Consider the following 22,368-nt stretch of genomic DNA (forward strand, 5'->3'; position numbering starts at 1 on the left):
ATATACTGGAGATACTGGATGTGCTGAAAATTGATAAAGAAGAGGTACTTGGAAGACTGGCTGTACTTAAAGTAGATAAGTCACCCGGTCCGGATGGGATGCATCCTAGGTTGCTGAGGGAAGTAAGGGTGGAAATTGCAGAGGTGCTGGCCAGAATCTTCCAAACATCCTTAGATACAGGGGGTGCTGCCAGAGGACTGGAGAATTGCAAATGTTACACCCTTGTTCAAAAAAGGGTGTGAGGATAAACCCAGCAACTACAGGCCAATCAGTTTAATCTCAGTGGTGGGGAAACTTTTAGAAACGATAATCCGGGACAGAATTAACAGTCACTTGGACGAGTGTGGATTGATTAGGGAAAGCCAGCATGGATTTGTTAAAGGCAAATCGTGTTTAATTAACTTGATAGAGTTTTTTGATGCGGTAACAGAGAGGGTTGATGAGGGCAATGCGGTTGATGTGGTGTATGTGGACTTTCAAATGGCGTCTGATAAGGTGCCGCATAGTAGGCTCATCATCAAGATTGCGGCCCATGGAATAAAGGGGGCAGTAGCAACATGGATACAGAATTGGCTAAGAGACAGGAAACAGAGTAGTGGTGAATGGTTGTTTTTCGGACCGGAGGGAGGTGTACAGTGGTGTTCCACTGGGGTCGGTGCTGGGACCACTGCTTCTCTTGATATATATTAATGACTTGGGACTTGGGTGTACAGGGCACAGTTTCAAAATTTGCAGATGACACAAAACTTGGAAGTGTAGTAAACAGTGAGGAGGATAGTGATAGACTTCAAGAGGACATAGACAGGTTGGTGGAATGGGCGGACATATAGCAGATGAAATTTAACAGGAAAATTCGAAGTGATACATTTCGGTAGGAGAACGAGGAGAGGCAATATAAACTAGAACGAACAATTCTAAAAGGAGTACAGGAACAGAGAGATCTGGTGGTGTACGTACAGAAATCATTGAAGGTGGCCGGGCAGGTTGAGAAAGCAGTTAAAAAAGCATACGGGATCCTGGACTTTAAAACTAGAGGCATAGAGTACAAAAGTATGGAAGTCATGACGAACCTTTATAAAACACTGGTTCGGCCTCAACTGGAGAAATGTGTCGAGTTTTGGGCACCGCACTTTAGGAAAGATGTGAAGGCCTTAGAGAGGGTGCAAAGGAGATTTACGAGAATGATTCCAGGGATGAGGGGCTTTAGTTACACGGATAGACTGGAGAAGCTGGGGTTGTTCTCCTTGGAACAGAGAAGGTTGAGAGGAGATTTGATAGAGGTGTTCAAAATCATGAAGGGTCTGGACAGAGTAGATAGAGAGAAACTGTTCCCATTGGCGGAAGGGTCAAGGACCAGAGGACGTAGATTTAAGGTGATTGGCAAAAGAACCAAAGGTGACACGAGGAAAAACCTTTTTTAAACAGCGAGTGGTTGGGATCTGGAATGCACTGCCTGAGGGGTTGGCGGAGGCAGATTCAATCATGGCCTTCAAAAGGGAACTGGATAAGTACTTGAAAGGAAAAAAAATGTGCAGGGCTACGGGGATAGGGCGGGGGAGTGGGACTAGCTGGATTGCTCTTGCTTAGAGCCGGCGCGGACTCGATGGGCTGAACGGCCTCCTTCCGTGCTGTAACCTTTCTATGATTCGAAGGTGGTTCTGCGGAGCTTGTGGAATGTCGGGTGTTTAAGGGAATGAAGTGAGTTTCTGTTTAAATCCCCGCTGCTTTGAGTTGCTGTCTGGCTCGGAACTCAGGTGCCACCTGGTGGCTGCTTGGAAGAATAGGATAGTGGTGGGTTTTCTTTTCCCCCTCCAAACACTGTCCTCCTTTCTCTCTCCTGCCTCTCAGCTCCAGGAAGATCCCAGAGCTGCTGGGCTGTGAACAGATGCCACAGGCCCGCTGGCAGCTGCAGGTCAGTGGGGAGGTGGCAGGCATGCGGCCCGAGTGCTCTAGATTAGAGAGACAGGCTCCGACTCTCCACTCACTGAGCTCCCAGTCGCAGCACCGTTCACCGGGAGGAAGGAGCGCGAAAAAGAATGGGAGGCTCAGCAAGCTAGGCCCATCTTGTTTGTGTCTGCATGCGTGTATACGCGTTTGTGTGTGGCCCCCTCTATATCTGGGTGCATACATACGTGTTTGTGTGTACACTCCTCTATATCTGTGTGTCTATATGTGTGTGTGTACACTCCTCTACATCTGCGTGTCTATATGTGTGTGTGTACACTCCTCTACATCTGCGTGTCTATATGTGTGTGTGTACACTCCTCTATATCTGCGTGTCTTCGTGTTTGCGTGCTTATATACATGTTTGTGTCTGTGCGCCTACGGCGTACATACGTGTTTATGCGTGTCCCCTCCATATCTGCGTCCGTATATACTTGTTTGCGTGTGTCTGTGTATATACGTGTGTGTGTGTGTGTGTGTGTGTGTGTGTGTGTGTGTGTATGTGCGTGCCTATATACATGTGCAAGCATGTGTATGTACATGTGTTTGCGCAAGTGCGTGTACACCCGTGTGTGTGCAAGCGCACTGATTTTTCAGCAGCATGAGCTGAGATCTGGGTGCAGGTTGTGCATCTCAGTCAGTGTGGTGCAGGGGGGCTAACTTGGTTTCAGAGCATTTCGAAGCGATACCACCCAATGGGCTGCTGGGCTTCCCCTGGTGGGAGTAACGGCCCAGGCCCAGCCAGTCTGACCACAGCCTGCGGATGCAGTGGTTGACTTTCGCCTCTCCGGAAGGCGCCGACTCTTGCTGTGGTACGGGTTCCACAGCTGCCAGTCACCCTCCAGCACCGTGCCCAGTCTTCAAGCTCGAGTCGAGAGCGGGAGTGCTGGCAGGTAATCGGACAAGGGGGCATCACAGCCAAGCCTGATCACCTGGTGTCTGCAGCCGTGCAATGAGAGACCCTGGAGAGTGAGCAGGAGCAGGAACCCCTTCCTAGCCCAGGAGCAGCGAGGCCAACTGTCGAAACCACCACCAAACCAGCCGAGATTGGCTAACTCAGCGCATGGGACCCTGCTGGGCTGGAGGGCTCAGTGGCTCACTGTACTAGCACGCTGGTTTGTGCTTCTGACAGCGTGTCCTCTTTATCCTCTTCCACTTCCCCGCCACACAACTGCCGGCCTGCACCATGGCCACTGCCTGGACAGTCCCCCGTCCTGCTCCGGCACGGACCCCAGCAGCGTGACTGGGATGGAACCCACCCCTCGTCACCTGACGCACAGCGGGTCGACACCCCAATGCGTCACCCTGAAACCCTGGTGACCGGCCAGAATCTCACCCGCCACCGAACTCGAGCAAAAAGGTTCGGTCTAACACTGCCGCAAGGGACGGAACGAGCACCTAATCTGGGACCGAACCCTGATCCGCCCTTTTCCCACCTCGGCTGAAAACTGCACATTCGGCCCACCTAGCTCACCCTTCCATACAAACCTATAGACACCCCACCCTCCCACCCCCAAATCACAATCTCGAACAATCTGGACTTTTTTTGCCTCGGCTCCCCCACTCCAGGTATTGCTCACACTCCGTCATGGACTTGCTGTTTCAAACTTTGTCCCTCTGTCCCCTTATTCCACAGCCCTGGGTTAACGCGAAACGCTGCTCAGGATTAACCTTTGCTACTCCACGTAGTAACTTATAAGTTTTAGATTTGCTCTTGGGACGGGCAACGCTGGCAAGGCAAGGCCGCATTTATCACCCACCCCTGGTTGCCCTGAGGGCATTTGGAATCAACTACGGGTGGGCCCAGACCGGGTAAAGACGGCAGGTTCCCTTCCCCGAGGGACATTTGTGACCCGGTTGGGTTTTTACGACGATCTGGCAGCTTTTCATGGTCATTTTATCTGGTGCCAGCCCCACTAATGAGCAGATTGACTGAATTCAATTTCACAACAGGCCACGGTAGGCTTTGAATCCATGATCTCTGGGTTACCGGTCCAGTACCAGGCCCCACTAGTCTGCCGTACACCTTACGTCCCAACCAGGTTATAGTTGTTCTGGTTGAGGAAGATAAGAGTGGAATTAAGGAGATTTCTCTTGACCCGACCCTTAGTCATCAAATATATCAGACAGCAACACGTTTTGTTTACTTACATATGGTCAGTTTTTCCAGTTTGGAGAATGTGTTGCTCAAATCTTTGCCGATTCGTCTGCAATGAGAAAAGTAACAATGGCATCACATTCGTTCTACTGCACGCAGGTATGATTGTGATATAAACACCAGTCTGCGAGCGGCAGACTGATTTCCTTTAGTGATCATTGCAAGTCCCCATCGTGCTGTGCCTCAGGACAACAGAACAAGAATACTTAGAACGACGATTGTCTTGGGCTTCTTACACTAGTTAGCAGCCATGGCGAGCACAGGAAAAGGGGCCTCACCCAACATTTTGTTTCTGTACTGTGTGGTACTGGACATCAGTGCTGGGCAATATCAGGTACAGCACAGGTTAGATACAGAGTAAAGCTCCCTCTACACTGTCCCATCAAACACTCCCAGGGTAGATACAGCACTGGTCAGATACAGAGTAAAGCTCCCTCTACACTGTCCCATCAAACACTCCCAGGGCAGGTACAGCACGGGTTAGATACAGAGTAAAGCTCCCTCTACACTGTCCTATCAAACACTCCCAGGGCAGGGACTGCGTTAGATACAGAGTAAAGCTCCCTCTACACTGTCCCATCAAACACTCCCAGGGCAGGGACAGCGTTAGATACAGAGTAAAGCTCCCTCTACACTGTCCCATCAAACACTCCCAGAGCAGGTACAGCGTTAGATACAGAGTAAAGCTCCATACACACTGTCCCATTAATGTGCGAGTGAGATTAGCAAATTTGCACCATGGGCTCACACGCTCTACTGATTTGGCTGAAACACAATTTACAGTGGGCTGGAGACCAGTCCAGTTTGGAGATTTTGCCTGAACTACCACCAACATCCCTCTGATCAGCCAACTGGGGGGGCGGGGGGTTAGGGGGGGCCCCCCAGAGCGGGGTGGGGGGAGCCAGAGCAGCGGGTGGGGGGTGTGCAGGGAAGAGGGCGAACAGATACAATATAAGGGAACAAGGAGCAACAGCTGTAGCACTGACTCAGCTTTACACTGGCAGCCTGACCCAGTGCGCGTTCACTGGGCTACCCGACACCCCCGAGTGCTCGGTTTGTTACCAGCGTATCAACACTCACTTCGCCATGATGGTGAACTCGCTCCGCTGGCGCACGGCAGTCAGGAGAGGCTTGTTAACCTGCAGTCCGTTCTAAAAAAAGAGAAATGTCGGAGAGGGGGGGAAATAAATGAAGGTAACCAAAGCGTACATAAAGAAAGAACATGCATTCACACAGTGCCTTTCACAACCTCGGGACGTCCCAAAGCTCTTCACAGCCAATGAAGTACTTTTGACTTGTTATCCTTGTTGTAATGGAGGAAATGCTGCAGCCAATTTGTGCACAGCAAGATTCCACAAACAGCAATGTGATAATGACCAGATAATCTGTATTTAAGTGATTTTGGTTGAGGGATAAATATTGGCCCCAGGACACCGGGGAGAACTCCCCCTGCTCTTCTTCCAATAGTGGCCGTGGGATCTTTTACATCCACCCGAGAGGGGCAGACGGGGCCTCGGTTTAACGTCTCATCCGAAAGACGGCACCTCCGACAGCGCAGCACTCCTTCGGTACTGGCACTGGGAGTGTCGGCCTGGGTTAAGGGCTAGAGTCTCTGGAGTGGGGCTCGAACCCCTGGAGTGGGGCTCGAACCCACGACCTTCTGGCTCAGAGGTGAGAGGGAGATACCCACTGAGCCATGGCCGACAGCTAATTAAGGAACAAGAAACCAACAGGGCTGAGCTGGCGAGAACAAAAACTGTTTTTATATCCCCTCTTCAAAACCTGCCCACCTCTTGCCAGGAGACGTGCTGCAATTAGTGTTAAAAAAAAATACACTGGTGTCTTTCTGGTGCAACTACATTTAATGAATGGTGAGAAAGGACGAAGGAGGCACTTGTATCTACCTTGTGCCTTCCCTCAGAAATATCCCCAAGCACTTCATAGGTAACGAGTCATTTTGAGATGAAAGGACTATTGTTGTGTAACCAGTGCCACAGCCATTGGGTACACAGCAAGATCCCACCGGTGGCGTCGGTTGAGGGGGCAGCGGGAGAACGGCCTGCTCTTCGATCAGTGCCATGGGGATTTTAAGCACCCACCTGAACCACTGAAACAGGCAGACGGGGCCTCGGTTTAGAGTCTCATTGTTAGGACGGTGCCTCCGAGAATCCAGCACTCCCTCCTTGCTGTACTGGAGTGTCAGCCTAAGTGTTCAAGTCCTGGAGCGGGGCTCGAACCCATGACCCTCAGGTGCATAAGTTCCAAGCTGACAGAATATTTAGCGTCACAGTCGTTACCAGGTATGAATTTGTGATGCCCTTGCTGTTGAATAGCTTAGCCAGCATTCACTGCCTAGAGTCACACTGGGTGAGCCTATGCACCCTAAAGGTCGTAGAAATTCTCAAACTGCCATGGTGGGACTTAAACTCACATTCTCTGGGTCACTAGACCAGTAACATAATCACTACACTACCGTAACCCTGTATTAGTGCAGCTACATGCACATTAATATCGACAAAATTGATGGGCAGAAAATGTCCAGCCGGCGGCTGGAGCATCCTGATTAAGCACTGCCTTCCTCCCTCCCTCCCTCCTCCCTCCCTTCTGCAGCCATGTAAACTACTGGGAGAGGTCAAAAAAGAGAAAAAAACTCAAGTTCTCTCTCAACGGGGAAAGTCTAATGATGAAATCTGCTTCAGATAGAACGAACAATTAGAACCAAAACTCAAACAAGCAAGGGGCCGCATACCCCTCTCCCTTCACCCCATCTCACTGCAGGTTCTGAGCACTCACCTGTCTGCTCTGCATCGACTTGCAGGCGGCAAAGAACTCCTGTGTGCGATCGCGGCACGACATGGTGTCTTCTATAAAGGTGGGGGGTGGGCCGGAAGAGACGGAGACCGAAGGAAAGGGTTTGGAGGCTAGCACTTGCGTCTGCGTTGGCCCGAGGTAGACTCCCTGCTCAGTACTGGAGGGACCGTGACGTCTTCGTGTATTCATCGAGACTCATAACCCTTGCCTGGAAACAAGAGGAGAGTTATCAAACAAAATTTGACACCGAGCCACAAACAGAGTTATCAGGCCAGGTGACCAAAAGCTTAGTCAATGAGCTAGGTCTTGAAAGGAGGAGAGAGAGGCGGAGAGGTTTAGGGAGGGAATTCCAGAGCTTAGAGCCTAGGCAGCTGCAGGCACGGCCGCCAATGGTGGAGTGAAGGAAATGGGGGATGTACAAGAGGCCAGAATTGGAGGAACGCAGAGATCTCAGAGGGTGGTAGGGGCTGGAGGAGGTTACAGAGATAGGGAGGGGCGAGGCCGTGGAGGGATTTGAATACAAGGGTGAGAATTTTAAAATCGAGGCGTTCCCGGACCGGGAACCAATGCAGGTCAGCGAGCACAGGGGGCGATGGGACCCAGACAGACACTGAAAACAAAATGGTGAAAGTTGGGAACATTTTCGAAGTCGGGAACATTTTCGAAGTCACTGAACAAAGAAATAGGCTTCATCACCAATCTACGCTCAACCAGCTGATCATCACCAGTGCGGCAACTGGGAATCTACAATTGGCCTCAGTACCCATAGGCTCGGTGAGGGGGCGTGAGAAGAGGGGGCAGTGTTTGGGAAAAATCAGCCCGGGGTTTTCAGCCCTGATCGCTATGCAGTGTCGACTGCTGGGTAGGACAGGATCGGGATTTGATGCGATGCCTGCACAGTTGAACAGCCCGCCACCCGGGCTCATGCCTGGAGAATGGCCACGTCCTGTGCAACCATGCCCTGGCAGGAGTGAGCACTTCCTGTTTTTTTTGCCCCATCCCTCCTCCACTGGAGCAAACAAAACCATATTCACCTTGAGACCGAACGACGTAATCAGGGAAATGCCAAGTGCAGCTCATGCTATAATAAAGGAATCTTGTGGAACAGGACATTCTGTACAGGATGCATTTGTATTCACCAGCAACCTGCATTTACACAGTGCCTTTAACATAGTAAAACATCACAAGGCGCTTCACAGGAGCGACTATCAAACAAAATGTGACACCGAGCCACACAAGGAGATATTAGGACAGATGACCAAAAGCTTGGTCAGAGGTGGGTTTCAAGGAGGTTGAGGGGTTTAGGGAGGGAAATCCAGAGCTTAGGGACGAGGCAGCTGAAGGTACGGCCGCCAATGGTGGAGCAAAGGAAATCACGGATGCGCAAGAGGTCAGAATTGGAGGACTACGGTCAGACTATACCAACCCTCTCAGATCCCACCTCCTCTGCACACAAGCATACAACACACAAGTACACCAAGAGACACACACACACAGCTGCAAACAGCCTTGGGACTCGAAAAACGTAACAAGGAACATTACAGTTCGACCCTTCGACTGCCAAAGCTCCAGTAGACTCTGGGCCAGCTTCTCTCCCAGCACTAAACATTTCAGCTCACCCACTAACACTGAAGAACGAGCAACTATTAAGGGCATAACATAAAGCTGAAGAGAACAAAAGGCCATTCAGCCCACTGACGCTCACTCCATTATACTGGCTCGACTGTCAGAAGCACTATAAATATATAAAAATTATAGAATCATGGAATTTTACAGCACAGAAGGAGGCCATTCGGCCCATCGTGTCTGTGCCGGCTCTTTGAAAGAGCTATCCAATTAGTCCCACTCCCCCCTGCTCTTTCCCCGTAGCCCTGCAAATATTTCCTTTTCCAGTATTTATCCAATTCCCTTTTGAAAGTTATTATTGAATCTGCTTCCACCGCCCTTTCAGGCAGCGCATTCCCGATCATCACAACTCGCTGCGTAAAAAAAAAACCTCCCCCCCCCCAACATTTCCCAATTTCCTTAAACCTGCGACCTCTGGTTACCGACCCTCCTGCAAGTGGAAACAGATTCTCCTTACTTACTGGACTTTAACAACCTGGCCTCAACCAGTTTCAAAGAGGGCAACAGATATCCAGACCTTGGAACTCTGAGCAAGTCAGATCATTAAACCAACAAAAGTCGAGTGCCTATTGAGTTATATAGCTGGTAACAGTCCCGAATCCAAAGGGGACATCATTCTACTGCAAAGGTATCGCTGCTCCGCCTTAGCAAGTGGGTAAACCAGCCCAGGCTCCGGCTCAGCACTGTCCAGCAATCCCTCCCAGCTGTGATGCCCGTCACAGTGGAAGAGCCCCGCAGTCGCCCCAATAACCCGCTGCCTTGAGCTCACGCACGAAGAATGGCTGCTCGAAGCAGGTACTGGAGAGGCACCGCTGGGGATCTTGTGGAACTGGGCCCCCAGCACATTCTCTCAGTGGGGAAGAGAGAAAAATCTGGGACCTGGATCCAGGCCGGAGGAATGGAAGCTTTCTCCCTCTCCGGCAGCTAACAAGAGCCTCAAGTGAAACGGGATTGGGCGAATTACATCCAGTCCCCCGGGGATAAGCGTCTACAAACAATAATGTGCCGTTAGTCGGCACTGATGAGATAAGCTCACTCAGATGGGCCAGGGTGTCTGGAAGGGGAATCCAAACTTAGCAGCATACGGTATAGGGCTTGAGGCCTCTGCTTAAGGCACATCGATAACAGAATCCGCAGGGAGCTCCGATCAGTACCCGACCTGGGAAGCAGCAGGCTCGGTCCCAACATCACCAGCTTTCCCTCCCCTCACCCAGTTATCTTTAGACTGATGCTCAATCAAGCTACACTGTTGAATTTTTCTAAAATATATAAAAAAAACACACACACACACACACACGAGAGGAAGCTGAATTAACAGATTCAGAGCTCACAGCTGCTGCAGTGATGATGTCTTAGAAACAGATGCTTCCAACCTTGAGATTTATTAACCCCTCGAAGTCAGTACCTTGAAGAACCGCTGTTTAAACAAGACCACTGACGTAGAAATAAACTTGGGACAGCCTTTTGCCACTCATATTATAATTCTTTGCACCAATTTAATTTCTAAAGGGGAGTCCAGTCAGTAAGGTTTCCCCCTCCTTCCCAAACCTGCTAAAACTGTACAGGTAAAACCAACTTCCTTGATTAGATGCCACCCCCCTCTTTCCGCTGGCAGTGCCTTGGATGGCAACTGCTTTCTGGTATCTCGGCTGCCCTTCATGCACGGTCCTGGACGACGAGTGTCGGCAAACTACGTATCCATGCATGGTGTCAAGAGTCCCAACCTGCCCTGAGCCGACAGCCACCCTTCCCAGCAGGAGTCACTGGATAGCGAGCAGGAGCGGGGACTCTAGCTGATTTTATGTCTTTTATGATGGCTGGGACTGAGCCTCCAACCGTTCCAGTCAGTATGGCTCAGGACTGCAGCTCACAGTGTTATGTGGGCGGTGCAATGTAGGGAATTTCCATCGGTAATGTCGGAGAGGGGAACCCCCAAATTTTGTAAATAGACCTTAAAAAAAAATAAAAGCATGCTTATTGATTCTTGTAAGGACTTGCACAACACCAGGTTATAGTCCAACAGTTTTATTTTAAATCACAAGCTTTCAGAGCTCCTTCGTCACCTGAAAGCTTGTGATTTAAAATAAAACTGTTGGACTATAACCTGGTGTTGTGCAAGTCCTTACATTTGTCCACCCTAGTCCATCACCGGCATCTCCACATCATTATTGATTCTTGATCCAGCTATCAATATAAAAACTTGTCTTTGCACTATGTTCCACGCCAACTCAAACTTTCCCAGTCCCTGTGTAACTCCTCACCACCCTCAGTCTTCCCAACCTCATACAATCTAGGTTTTAAAATCTAAGCTTGGGTGTCGCCTAATCACTATTTCTTGAGTGACCTTACCTTCTATTTTAGTCCCCTCAATCTTGTGGTGTGTCTTGTGCTAAGAGCCTTGTCCTTATACCTAAGTTTCTGTTTAATAGCAAGCTTTTTGTACCCTGCTGGCTGCTGTTGTCTGTATCGGTAAGATATCATCCCACTCTGGTGCAACAGTCCTCAGTTAAAAACATTCGGCGCCAAATTTAACTACTGTACATACTCATATATACACTGACCACCAAAAAACCCCATGATCCTCGTACAAGAGGTTCAACATTAGTAAGCTTCTACAGTATACGAGTAATTTGAGACCACATATGCGAAGTGTAACAGGTGACTTTGGACCTATGGTTCCCAAAGCTCTCCACCACTGGGGGTTTTCCTCACCTCACCTCTGGGTCTGTTAATCTCTCCTCATAATCTAACCCTTGGTGCCCTGGTAAATCTGCGCTACACTCCTTCCAAGGCCAATCTATCCTTTCCAGGGTGTGGTGCCCAGAACTGTACACAGTGCTCCAGATGTGGTCTAACCAGGGCTTTGTATAGCTGTAGCAAAACTTCCTCCCCATTATATTCCAGCCCTCTAGTTATAAAGGCTAACATTCCATTAGCCTTTTTGATTATATTTTGTACCTGACCACTACATTTTAGTGATCTGTGTACATGGACTCCTAAATTTCTTTGGACCTCCACTGTTCCTGGCTTTTCACCATTTAAAAAATATTCGGATCGATCCTTTTTTGGTCCAAAATGGATGACCTCACACTTAACCTGCGTTGAAATCCATCTGCCACAGTTTTGCCCTCTCACTTAATCTATCAATGTCTCTTTGTAATTTTATGCTCATGTCTACACTACTTGCTATGCCACCTATCTTTGTGTCATCGGCAAACTTGGATATAGAGCTCTCCAATGTGTTATCTGCGTCATTAATAAACATAGTGAATAGGTGAAGCCCCAGCACAGATCCTTGTGGGACATCTCTAGTCACTTCCTTCCAATCAAATACATACTCATTATCCCAACTTTTAAACCACAAGGAGTAGTTGAGGCGAATAGCACAGATGCATTTAAGGGGAAGCTAGATAAACACAAGGGAGAAAGGAATAGAAGGATATGTTAATAGGGTTAGATGAAGTAGGGAGAGAGGAGACTCATAGGCAGCATAGACCAGTTGGGCCGAATGGCCTGTTTCTGTGCTGTAAATTTTATGTAAGTACCTCTTCCAATACACAAGGCAGTTTCATTTTCTATCAGCGAAACAACTGGATCAAGATTTGGACTAAATCCATTATGAACTGCTTGTAAACACGAAGAGACTGTGACGAGTTATACGAAACTAAATGACCAAAATCACTCGCTATCTAAAGATAAAAGCAGCTGATAAGGATCATTCGGAAAGAATTCGACTCCAGGTCCTGGGAGCAATCCAACTACATTCTTCCCTTTGATTCTGGAACGGGAGAAGCTTTCCTTTAAAACTGGGGCTTTCCACTGCACAAACACGTCACGGAAATCACCAGTCTAACCACCTTTAAACAAAGACAACTGCAGTACAAAGCATCATCCTCTTCCCCCCCCCCCCCCCCCCACCTCTGCCGATGCTCCCGATTCACCCCCAGGTACGATTGAGGGGTGATCTGATCGAGGTGTTTAAAATGTTAAAAGGATTCGACAGCGTAGATGCAGAGAAACTATTTCCTTTGGTGGGGGAATCGATCAAGAACGAGGGGACATAATCTGAAACTCCGCCCTCCGCTCCGCCCCCCCCCTCAAAAGGCAGTGGATGCTGGGGGTCAATTGGAGCAATCAAGACAGAGATGGATAGATTTTTGTTGAGTAAGGGTATCAAGGGATATAGAGCTACAGCGGGAAATGGAGTTGAGGTACAGATCAGCCATGATCTAACTGAATGGCAGAGCAGGCTCAAGGGGCTGAATGGCCTACTCCTGTTCCTAGCAGGCTCGAGGGGCTGAATGGCCAACTCCCGTTCCTAGCAGATTTGAGGGGCTAAATGGCCTACTCCGGTTCCTAGCAGACTCGAGTGGCTGAATGGTCTACTCCTGTTCCTACGTTCATAGCAGGCTTGAGGGGCTGAATGGCCTATGCCTGTTCCTAGCAGATTCGAGGGGCTGAATGGCCTACTCCTGATCCTGTTTCACAAATGCTGCCGAACCCTCCATGCCTCGCCAAAGTGGCCCAGTCGAGACACTCACCAACATTACTGTGGGTGGGCTCTCTGCCGAATCCCATCGGATACACAGCCACCAGCATCCCTCAAACAAAGGTGCAAACCAGCCACGCAAGTAGCCAACTGAGGGGCAACGGTCAAGTGGATGAAATGGGCATCGTGGATCAGAACCCTGAGCTGGATTATGGCACTCCATCTCTAATATTAATGTGGTCCAAGATACAGTAATGAGAACCAGAATGAGAGCAGCTGCCAAGTGTCAGATTTAGATCCAGAACGGACAAGCCACCTTCACCTCGTCATTATGATCAGTCGCCTCGAAGGGACAAACCTCCCTTCCATTGAGAGTTTGACACTGCCGTACCAAGATGTCAGCCATGGATCTCTCTCTCGCCTCCGAGTCAGAAGGTTGTGGGGTCGAGCCCCACTCCAGAGGCTTGATGACACTCCCAGTGCCAGTACTGAGGGAGCGCCGCACTGTCGGGAGTGCCGTCTTTCGGATGAGACGTTAAACCGAGGCCCCGTTTGCCCCTCTCAGGTGGACCTAAAAGATCCCACGGCCACTAATGGAAGAAGAGCAATAGAGGAGCCCTCAACCAACACCACTGAGAGAGATTATCTGGTCATTTATTTCATTGCTGTTTGTGGGATCTTGCTGTGCGCAAATTGGCTTTCGCGCTTCGTACATTCCTACAATACTTCAAAAATATTTAATTGGCTGTAAAGCGCTTTGGGGCCTCCTGAGGTCATGAAAGGGGCTGTATAAATGCAAGTCTTTCTTTCATATGTAGTTAGTTATTCAGGCAAACTACATACATAGTTCCTTGAAAGTGAGACTGCAGATAAAGTCATTAAAAAAAGGCCAACAGCATTTTGGGTTTTAAAAATAGGCACACAGAGTACAAGAGTGAAAAGGCGATGACAAATTTATATGGGAAAGAAAGAAGAAGGACAAACTCGCATTTAAATCGCACCTTTCACAAACTCAGGACGTCCCAAAGCGCTTCACAGCCAATGAAGTGCTTACCAAGTGTAGTCACTGTTGAAATGTAGGAAACAAGGCAGCCGATATACAAGAAGAAATACAGGAGTAGCAGGTGACCTGTTACAATACGTCACACTCCTGGCCAAGGAAGGGAAAAATCCAGCAGGGTTCCTGCTCCTGATCATTATCCGGGGAATCCCCCCTCCATCTGCTGGGAAAGTGTGTGTAGACACGATCGGGCACAGGTGTGGTGTCCTTCACGGTTAAATGGCCCAATGACACTCGCTGCCTCGAGGCACATGTGCAGACTGACTGAGGTAGCGGAAGGGTACCGCACCCCATCGTGAATCAGCACCTTCGGGACAGGAGCGTCCTGAAACCAAAACAAAACTCATTTCAGGGGGCCACTATTAGCTGCGTCCGAGGCCAAGATTAAAAGGTCATTTCAAGCAAACAAGGATTACCAGCTCTTTCACACTATCTAGCTGGCTCGCCCATTTTATAGAACATTCTCTGTTTTTATACACAAACGAGGCATGTACTGTCAGGTATTAGAAGCCTGTTGGTGACTCAGTGCAGCCACTGCTAACAAATGGGCCGATTACTTTACATTAGGATTCTATCAGTGCAACATCTAAACATCTAGTCTGGTAAAGGACTTATTTTGCCCCGTTCAATTAACACCATGGACAAAACAGAGCACAGGAAAGGTTACCAATCTCCTGATAGTCCAGTGACTAAATACTCCACGGGTACTGAGTAGTACTGTCCAGGATTGATCCCAGGACTATGCTGAGTTCCCTGATCTCAGTCACAGTGACTGAAAGAGTCTTTGGCCCGAGCTAGGGAGCAAGAGACACTAAAGCAGCTCCAAATCCCTATCCAGCAACTCCTGCTGGAAGAGAGTCCTCACAAGACAACCCTCTCATCCCAGGAATCAATCTAGTGAATCTTCATTGCACCCTATGGCTAGTATATTCTTCCTTAGGTAAGGAAACCAAAACTGTACACAGTACTCCAGGTGTGGTCTCACCAGAGCCCCATATAACTGCAGCAAGACCTCCTTACTCTTATACTCCAACCTCTTTGCAATAAAGGCTGACATACCATTTGCCTTCCTAATTAATTGCTGTACCTGCATGTTAACTTTCTATGATTCATGTACAAGGACACCCAAATCCCTCTGACTACCAACATTTATTAGTCTCTCACCCTTTAAAATAAATTCTGTTTTTCTATTCTTCCTACCAAAGTGGATAATTTCACATTTCCCCACATTATACTCCATCTGCCACCTTCTCGCCCACTCTCTTAACCTGTCTCTTTGTGTCCTCCTCACAGCTTACTTTCCCACCTAGCTTTGTATCGTCAGCAAACTTGGATACATTACACATGGTGCCTTCATCTAAGTCATTAATATAGATTGTAAATAGCTGAGGCCCAAGCACTGATCCTTGCGGCACCCCACTAGTTACAGCCTGCCAACCTGAAAATGACCCGTTTATTCCTACTCTCTGTTTTCTGTCTGTTAACCAATCCTCTATCCATGCTAACATATTACCCCCGAACCCCATGAGCCCTAATCTTGTGTAACAATCTCCTGAGTGGCACCCAATCGAGTGCCTTTTGAAAATCCAAATATACAACATCCACTGGTTCCCCCCTTATCTACCCTGCTCATCACACCCTCAAAAAATTCTAATCGATTTTGATGTCCTTTTTACACGTATCTTTTGGAATCTTCAGCCCCCACTACAGACATGAGAAACCAAGGCCCAGAGTGCAGGACAGCAAGGTTGGAAAGAAGAGAGAAAATAAATCAAAAAGGTAGGGATTGAGTGACACTATGCTTGGGTTCTCAAAGCCTGTAGATTGTAAGATGGAGGGAAGGCTGAGGGTAGTGAGGACATAAGCACCTTGGAACCTTTTACTACGTCAAAGGCACTATACAAATGCAAGCTGTTGCTGTCCCAATAGTTTGGAGGTCCTGAGAAAGACTAGGAGATGGTGCGATGAGGAGAACGGAGAAGGAAGAGCAGGTAGGGTGGAGCTGTTAGGACTTGAGAAAGGGAAAGATCAGAGCAACAAAGACCAAGTGAGAGAGAGGAAAGACGTTGTGACGGTGAGACAGAGGGAGAAGGGTTGAAAGCATGTGGTGAGAAAAATCCCAGATTTGCAAATTTGGTCATTTAGATTTGAGAGCACAGGGGCTCAATATATTATTCGAAGCACCCCCTTTTCTTGTCTCATTTGTGCCTTGTGTGTATCCCGTAGCTAGGGTACCTTATCCAGAGTTAAAAGCACAAATGTGGAATCCAGATCTTTTCACTTATCAACACTCAACCCAATCTGACCAGTCTGTAGTGTTGTTCTTTTCCCCACCTCTGCTAGGTCTCACTGGGCCAAGTTACAACTCAAATTTATGCAGTGCTTTTAATGCGGAAAATGTTACAAGGTGCTTTATAGAGGGAGAGAGAGGAAATAAGAGATAAAAAGGAAGGAAAGAGACACTGGGAGAGGTGACAAGACAGGTTGGTCGAAAAGATGGGCTTTGAGAGGTGGAGAGAGAAGGGGCGAGGCGGACGGATTCGGCAGGGTGTTCCACAGAGGTCCCCCAGATCACTTTCCATGCACCTTATTTTCTTCCAGTTTAAGTAATAGTCCCTGCCTGCATTTTCTGTCCCCATGTGAAACACTTTGCATTTCTCTACATTGAATTTCATCTCCACCCCGTCTGCCCGAATCCCCAAGTACATTCAAATCCTCCTCCAGCTTATCCTGTTCAGCTTTGCAGTCCGCCATCTTCATTAGCTTTGGATCATCTGCAAATGTAATCACTGTGCTTGTGACTCCTCGCTCCAGATCATTTATGAAGATGTTAAACGAAAGAGGTCCCAAAACAGAGTCCCGGTGGGACCCTGCTGGTAACATTCTCCCAGGCTGATGACAATCTCTGGACCCACTACCCTGTGCTCCATCGGTCGACCAATTATGTATCCATTGTAAAATATTTCCAAAGATCTCCGCTTTTTAAAAAAATTTTCAGCTTCAGCCTCGAGAGGAACAGTATCAAAGGCCGTCCTGAAATCCAAGTACATCACATCCGCTGCTGTCACTGGTCTGTACTTCCCTGGATCACTTTTGCTAAACATCTGCCTTTCTCCAGTCCAGACGGACCACTAGGCACCGGACACGACAAAGGCAAACCAAGCCCAGTCGACCCTGCAAAGTCCTCCTCACTAATATCTGGGGACTTGTGCCAAACTTGGGAGAGCTGTCCCACAGACTAGTCAAGCAATAGCCTGACACAGCCATACTCACAGAATCATATCTTTCAGCCAACGTCCCAGTCTCTTCCATCACCATCCCTGGGTATGTCCTGTCCCACCGGCAGGACAGACCCACCAGAGGTGGCAGTACAGTGATATACAGTCAGGAGGGAGTGGCCCTAGGAGTCCTCAACATTGACTCTGGACACCATGAAATCTCATGGCATCAGGTCAAACATGGGCAAGGAAACCTCCTGTTGATTATCACCTACTGCCCTCCCTCAGCTGATGAATCAGTCCTCCTCCATGTCGAACACCACTTGGAGGAAGCACTGAGGGTATCAAGGGCACAGAATGTACTCTGGGTGGGGGACTTCAATGTCCATCACCAAGAGTGGCTTGGTAGCACCACTACTGACCAAGCTGGCCGAGTCCTGAAGGACATAGCTGCCAGACTGGGCCTGCGGCAGGTGGTGAGCGAACCAACACGAGGGAAAAACCTGCTTGACCTCGTCCTCACCAGTCTACCTGTCGCAAATGCATCTGTCCATGACAGTATTGGTAGGAGTGACCACCGCACAGTCCTCGTAGAGACGAGGTCCCGTCTTCGCACTGAAGATACCATCCAACATGTTGTTTGGCACTACCACCGTGCTAAATGGGATAGATTCAGAACAGATCTAGCAGCTCAAAACTGGGCATCCATGAGGCGCTGTGGGCCATCAGCAGCAGCAGAATTGTATTCCAGCACAATCTGTAACCTCATGCCCGGCATATTCCTCACTCTACCATTACCAACAAGCCAGGGGATCAACCCTGGTTCAATGAGGAGTGTAGAAGAGCATGCCAGGAGCAGCACCAGGCGTACCTAAAAATGAGGTGCCAACCTGATGAAGCTACAACTCAGGACTACATGCATGCTAAACAGCGGAAGCAACATGCTATAGACAGAGCTAAGCGATTCCACAACCAACGGATCAGATCAAAGCTCTGCAGTCCTGCCACATCCAGTCAGGAATGGTGGTGGACAATTAAACAACTAACGGGAGGAGGAGGCTCTGCAAACATCCCCATCCTCAATGATGGCGGATGACGTGAGTGCAAAAGACAAGGCTGAAGCGTTTGCAACCATCTTCAGCCAGAAGTGCCGAGTGGATGATCCATCTCGGCCGCCTCCCGATATCCCCACCATCACAGAAGCCAGTCTTCAGCCAATTCGATTCACTCCACGTGATAGCAAGAAACGGCTGAGTGCACTGGATACAGCAAAGGCTACGGGCCCCGACAACATCCCGGCTGTAGTGCTGAAGACTTGCGCTCCAGAACTAGCTGTGCCTCTAGCCAAGCTGTTCCAGTACAGCTACAACACTGGCATCTACCCGACAATGTGGAAAATTGCCCAGGTATGTCCTGTCCACAAAAAGCAAGACAAATCCAATCCGGCCCATTACCGCCCCATCAGTCTACTCTCAATCATCAGCAAAGTGATGGAAGGTGTCGTCGACAGTGCTATCAAGCGGCACTTACTCACCAATAACCTGCTCACCGATGCTCAGTTTGGGTTCCGCCAGAACCACTCGGCTCCAGACCTCATTACAGCCTTAGTCCAAACATGGACAAAAGAGCTGAATTCCAGTGGTGAGGTGAGAGTGACTGCTCTTAACATCAAGGCAGCATTTGACCGAAGTGGCACCAAGGAGCCCTAGTAAAATAGAAGTCAATGGGAATCAGGGGTAAACTCTCCAGTGGCTAGAGTCATATTAAGCACAAAGGAAGATGGTAGTGGTTGTTGGAGGCCAATCATCTCAGCCCCAGGACATTGCTGCAGGGGTTCCTCAGGGCAGTGTCCTAGGCCTAACCATCATCAGCTGCTTCATAAATGACCTTCCCTCCATCATAAAGGTCAGGAATGGGGATGTTCGCTGATGATTGCAGTGTTCAGTTCCATTCACAACCCCTCAGATAATGAAGCAGTCCGAGCTCGCATGCAGCAAGACCTGGACAACATCCAGGCAATAACCACCTCCCCTTGACATTCAATGGCATTACCATCGCCGAATCCCCCACCATCAACATCCTGAGGGTCACCATTGACCAGAAACTTAACTGGACCAGCCATATAAATACTGTGGCTACAAGAGCAGGTCAGAGGCTGGGTATTCTGCAGCAAGTGACTCACCTCCTGACTCCCCAAAGCCTTTCCACCATCTACAAGGCACAAGTCAGGAATGTGATGGAATACTCTCCACTTGCCTGGATGAGTGCAGCTCCAACAACACTCAAGAAGTTCGACACCATCCAGGACAAAGCAGCCTGCTCGATTGGCACCCCATCCACCACCCTAAACATTCACTCCCTTCACCACCGGCGCACTGTGGCTGCAGTGTGTACCATCCACAGGATGCACTGCAGCAACTCGCCAAGGCTTCTTCGACAGCACCTCCCAAACCCGCGACCTCTACCACCTAGAAGGACAAGAGCAGCAGGCACTTGGGAACAACACCACCTGCACGTTCCCCTCCAAGTCACACACCATCCTGACTTGGAAATATATCGGCCGTTCCTTCATCGTCGCTGGGTCAAACTCCTGGAACTCCCTTCCTAACAGCACTGTGGGAGAACCTTCATCACACGGACTGCAGCGGTTCAAGAAGGCAGCTCACCACCATCTTCTCAAGGGCAATTAGGGATGGGCAATAAATGCTGGTCTCGCCAGCGACACCCACATCCCATGAACGAATTTTTAAAAAGTCCCCCCGGTCACCTCTCCAGTATTCAGTGATTTCTGCTAGAGTTCCTGCAATTTCCTCCCTTATTTCCTTAAAGATCCTCAGATGTGTCTTATCCGACCCGAGATTTATTTACTTTAAGTTTGCACAGCTGTTCGGCAACCATGCTAACAGTAATGTGAATAGTGTCACAACTCACCTCTAACAACCTCTAGTTCCTTTTCCAGATCAAATTACTTACCTGGCTCCTCTTCTTAAAAACCAAGGTAAAAAAGTTATTGAGCACTTTTGTAGCCTGTGTACTATCAGTTGTCACGCCCTCACCCGGTCCCATTTTCAGATCCAGGCCATCTCGGGCCATCCACAATCTTAGAGCCCTAGTCGATCCCGAGTTGCGTTTCCAACCCCATATCCTCTCCATCACAAAGACTGCCTACTTCCACCTCCGTAACATCGCCCGTCTCCGGCTCTGAATCAGCCCTTTGCCGCTGAAGCCCTCATCCATGCCTTTGTCACCTCCAGACTTGACTATTCCAACGCTCTCCTGACGGGCCTCCCATCCTGCACCTTCCGTAAACGTGAGCTCATCCAAAACTCTGTTGCCCCTATCCTAACCCGCGCCAAGTCCCGTTCACCCATTACCTCTGTGCTCACTGACCTACATTGGCTCCCGGTCAGGCAATACCTCAAATTTAAAATTCTCTTCCCTGTGTTCTCATCCCTCCATGGCCTCACCTCCCTATCTCTTGTAACCTCCTCCAGCCCTACAACCCTCCCCCAAACTTTCTGTCCCTCTGACACTGGCCTTTTGTGCATCCCGCACTCCCTTCGCCTTGCCAATGGCGGCCGTGCCTTCAGTTCCCACCCGCTGGAATTCCCTCCCTAAACCCCTTCGCCTCCCTACTTTCCTCTCCTCCTTTAAGACACTCCTTAAATCCCACCTCTTTGACCAAGCTTTTGGTCTCCTGTCCAAATAGCTCCTTCTTTGGCTCGGCCTCCATTTTGTTCCTTATGCCTCTCGCGCCTTGGGACGTTTGGCACTCTCCAGACTTTCCTTTCCTGTAAGTCAGACGCTAATCAGCCTGTAATACTTCCAACCCTTCTCTCTCCTTTCTCCCTCCCCCTCTACAAAAAAAAAAGTCTCAAAGATCCCTTTTGTTCTACTCCCGATTCCTTCTGTCCAAATAAACGTGTACAGCCTGTCAAAATGCCAGCACTGTAACACAGCAGCTCCTGGCGCAAAACGCAATCTGGGCTATAACCACTGAAGCCAAGTCAGAAACAGGGAGAAAAGAAACGGAAATCTTCCCATTCCCTTGTTTCATGTAAACTATCCGCATCGCCCACTCGAAGCACCACACAGGAGGCAGTTGCACTGCGCACCCCGAGACGTTAAACAGCACGACAGAAGAACCACTAACAATCAGGCCAGAACCAACTTAGTTCCCCATTCACGCAGTAATAGACAAGCAGAAACTATCGAGAAAGTACATTTGCAGGTATTGGAGCACAAGCTTGAGAAAAATAGCATGTTTTTTTTTTAAAAAGCATTTACGTCATGTACCAAGTCTGTAAACTGTCTGGGGATTTACACCTCATATCGGTTCTTTGATCTTCCAGGGACACAGGTGTCAGCTTTGGCCCAGTGGTATCACTTTTACCTCTGAGTTCGAAGGCTGTGGGTTGCAGTCCCACTCCGGAGACTTGAGATGATCTGGTCATTTATTTAATTGCTGTTTGTGGGAGCTTGCTGTGCGCAAATTGCCTGTCACGCGTTTCCTACATTACAACAGTGGCACTTCAAAAGTACTTCATTGGCTGTGAAGCACTTTGGGGCGTCCTGAGGTCATGAAAGGCGCTGTATAAATACAAGTTCTTTCTATCCTTTTACAGATTTTTCTTGACCAAATGCTTCTCTTCGTGTGCAAACCAAGAGGAAGTGCCAGCAGCTTTCTTGACCTCGAGGGCCCCATCAAAATGGACGTGATTCTGTCCTAAACCAACACATGCACCCCCGCCCCCACACAACCAGAAGCGAGGACCCTAACTGATTGCTCCCCTCCACAGCCCAGGACCAGAACCTGGGCCTGTTTGGCTCAGTAAGTATCACGTCACAGGTGTGTATTTACCCAGTGAGCCGCCGGGGATCGCTCGCGGCCGTCACATCCAATTACTCTCGTTACGTAGGCAAACGCGGCAGCCAATTCATGCACAGCAAGATCCCACAAACGGCAAATGAGACGAATGACCAGTTAATCTGTTTTTAAGGGCACCGTCTACTCCTGAAAATTCAAAGCAATTTTTTGTTGCGCTTAAAAGGGAATCGCATT

General features: G+C 49.0%; 1 protein-coding gene across 1 annotated transcript in view; it reads right to left on the bottom strand.

Moving 5' to 3' along the window:
• Window positions 1-22,368, bottom strand: part of stx5a (syntaxin 5A) — a 63,386-nt gene that overhangs the window by 30,739 nt on the left and 10,279 nt on the right. The window contains exons 2-4 of the mRNA XM_067975743.1: window positions 6,896-7,121; window positions 5,183-5,253; window positions 4,096-4,151 (exon numbers count right to left, since the gene is read on the bottom strand). Of these exons, the coding sequence (XP_067831844.1) occupies window positions 4,096-4,151; window positions 5,183-5,253; window positions 6,896-7,102 (334 nt within the window). The 5' untranslated portion in view covers window positions 7,103-7,121. The remainder of the gene's footprint in view (window positions 1-4,095; window positions 4,152-5,182; window positions 5,254-6,895; window positions 7,122-22,368) is intronic.

Source organism: Heptranchias perlo, chromosome 43 (assembly GCF_035084215.1).
Source record: "Heptranchias perlo isolate sHepPer1 chromosome 43, sHepPer1.hap1, whole genome shotgun sequence".
In the NCBI taxonomy this organism is placed as follows: domain Eukaryota; kingdom Metazoa; phylum Chordata; class Chondrichthyes; order Hexanchiformes; family Hexanchidae; genus Heptranchias; species Heptranchias perlo.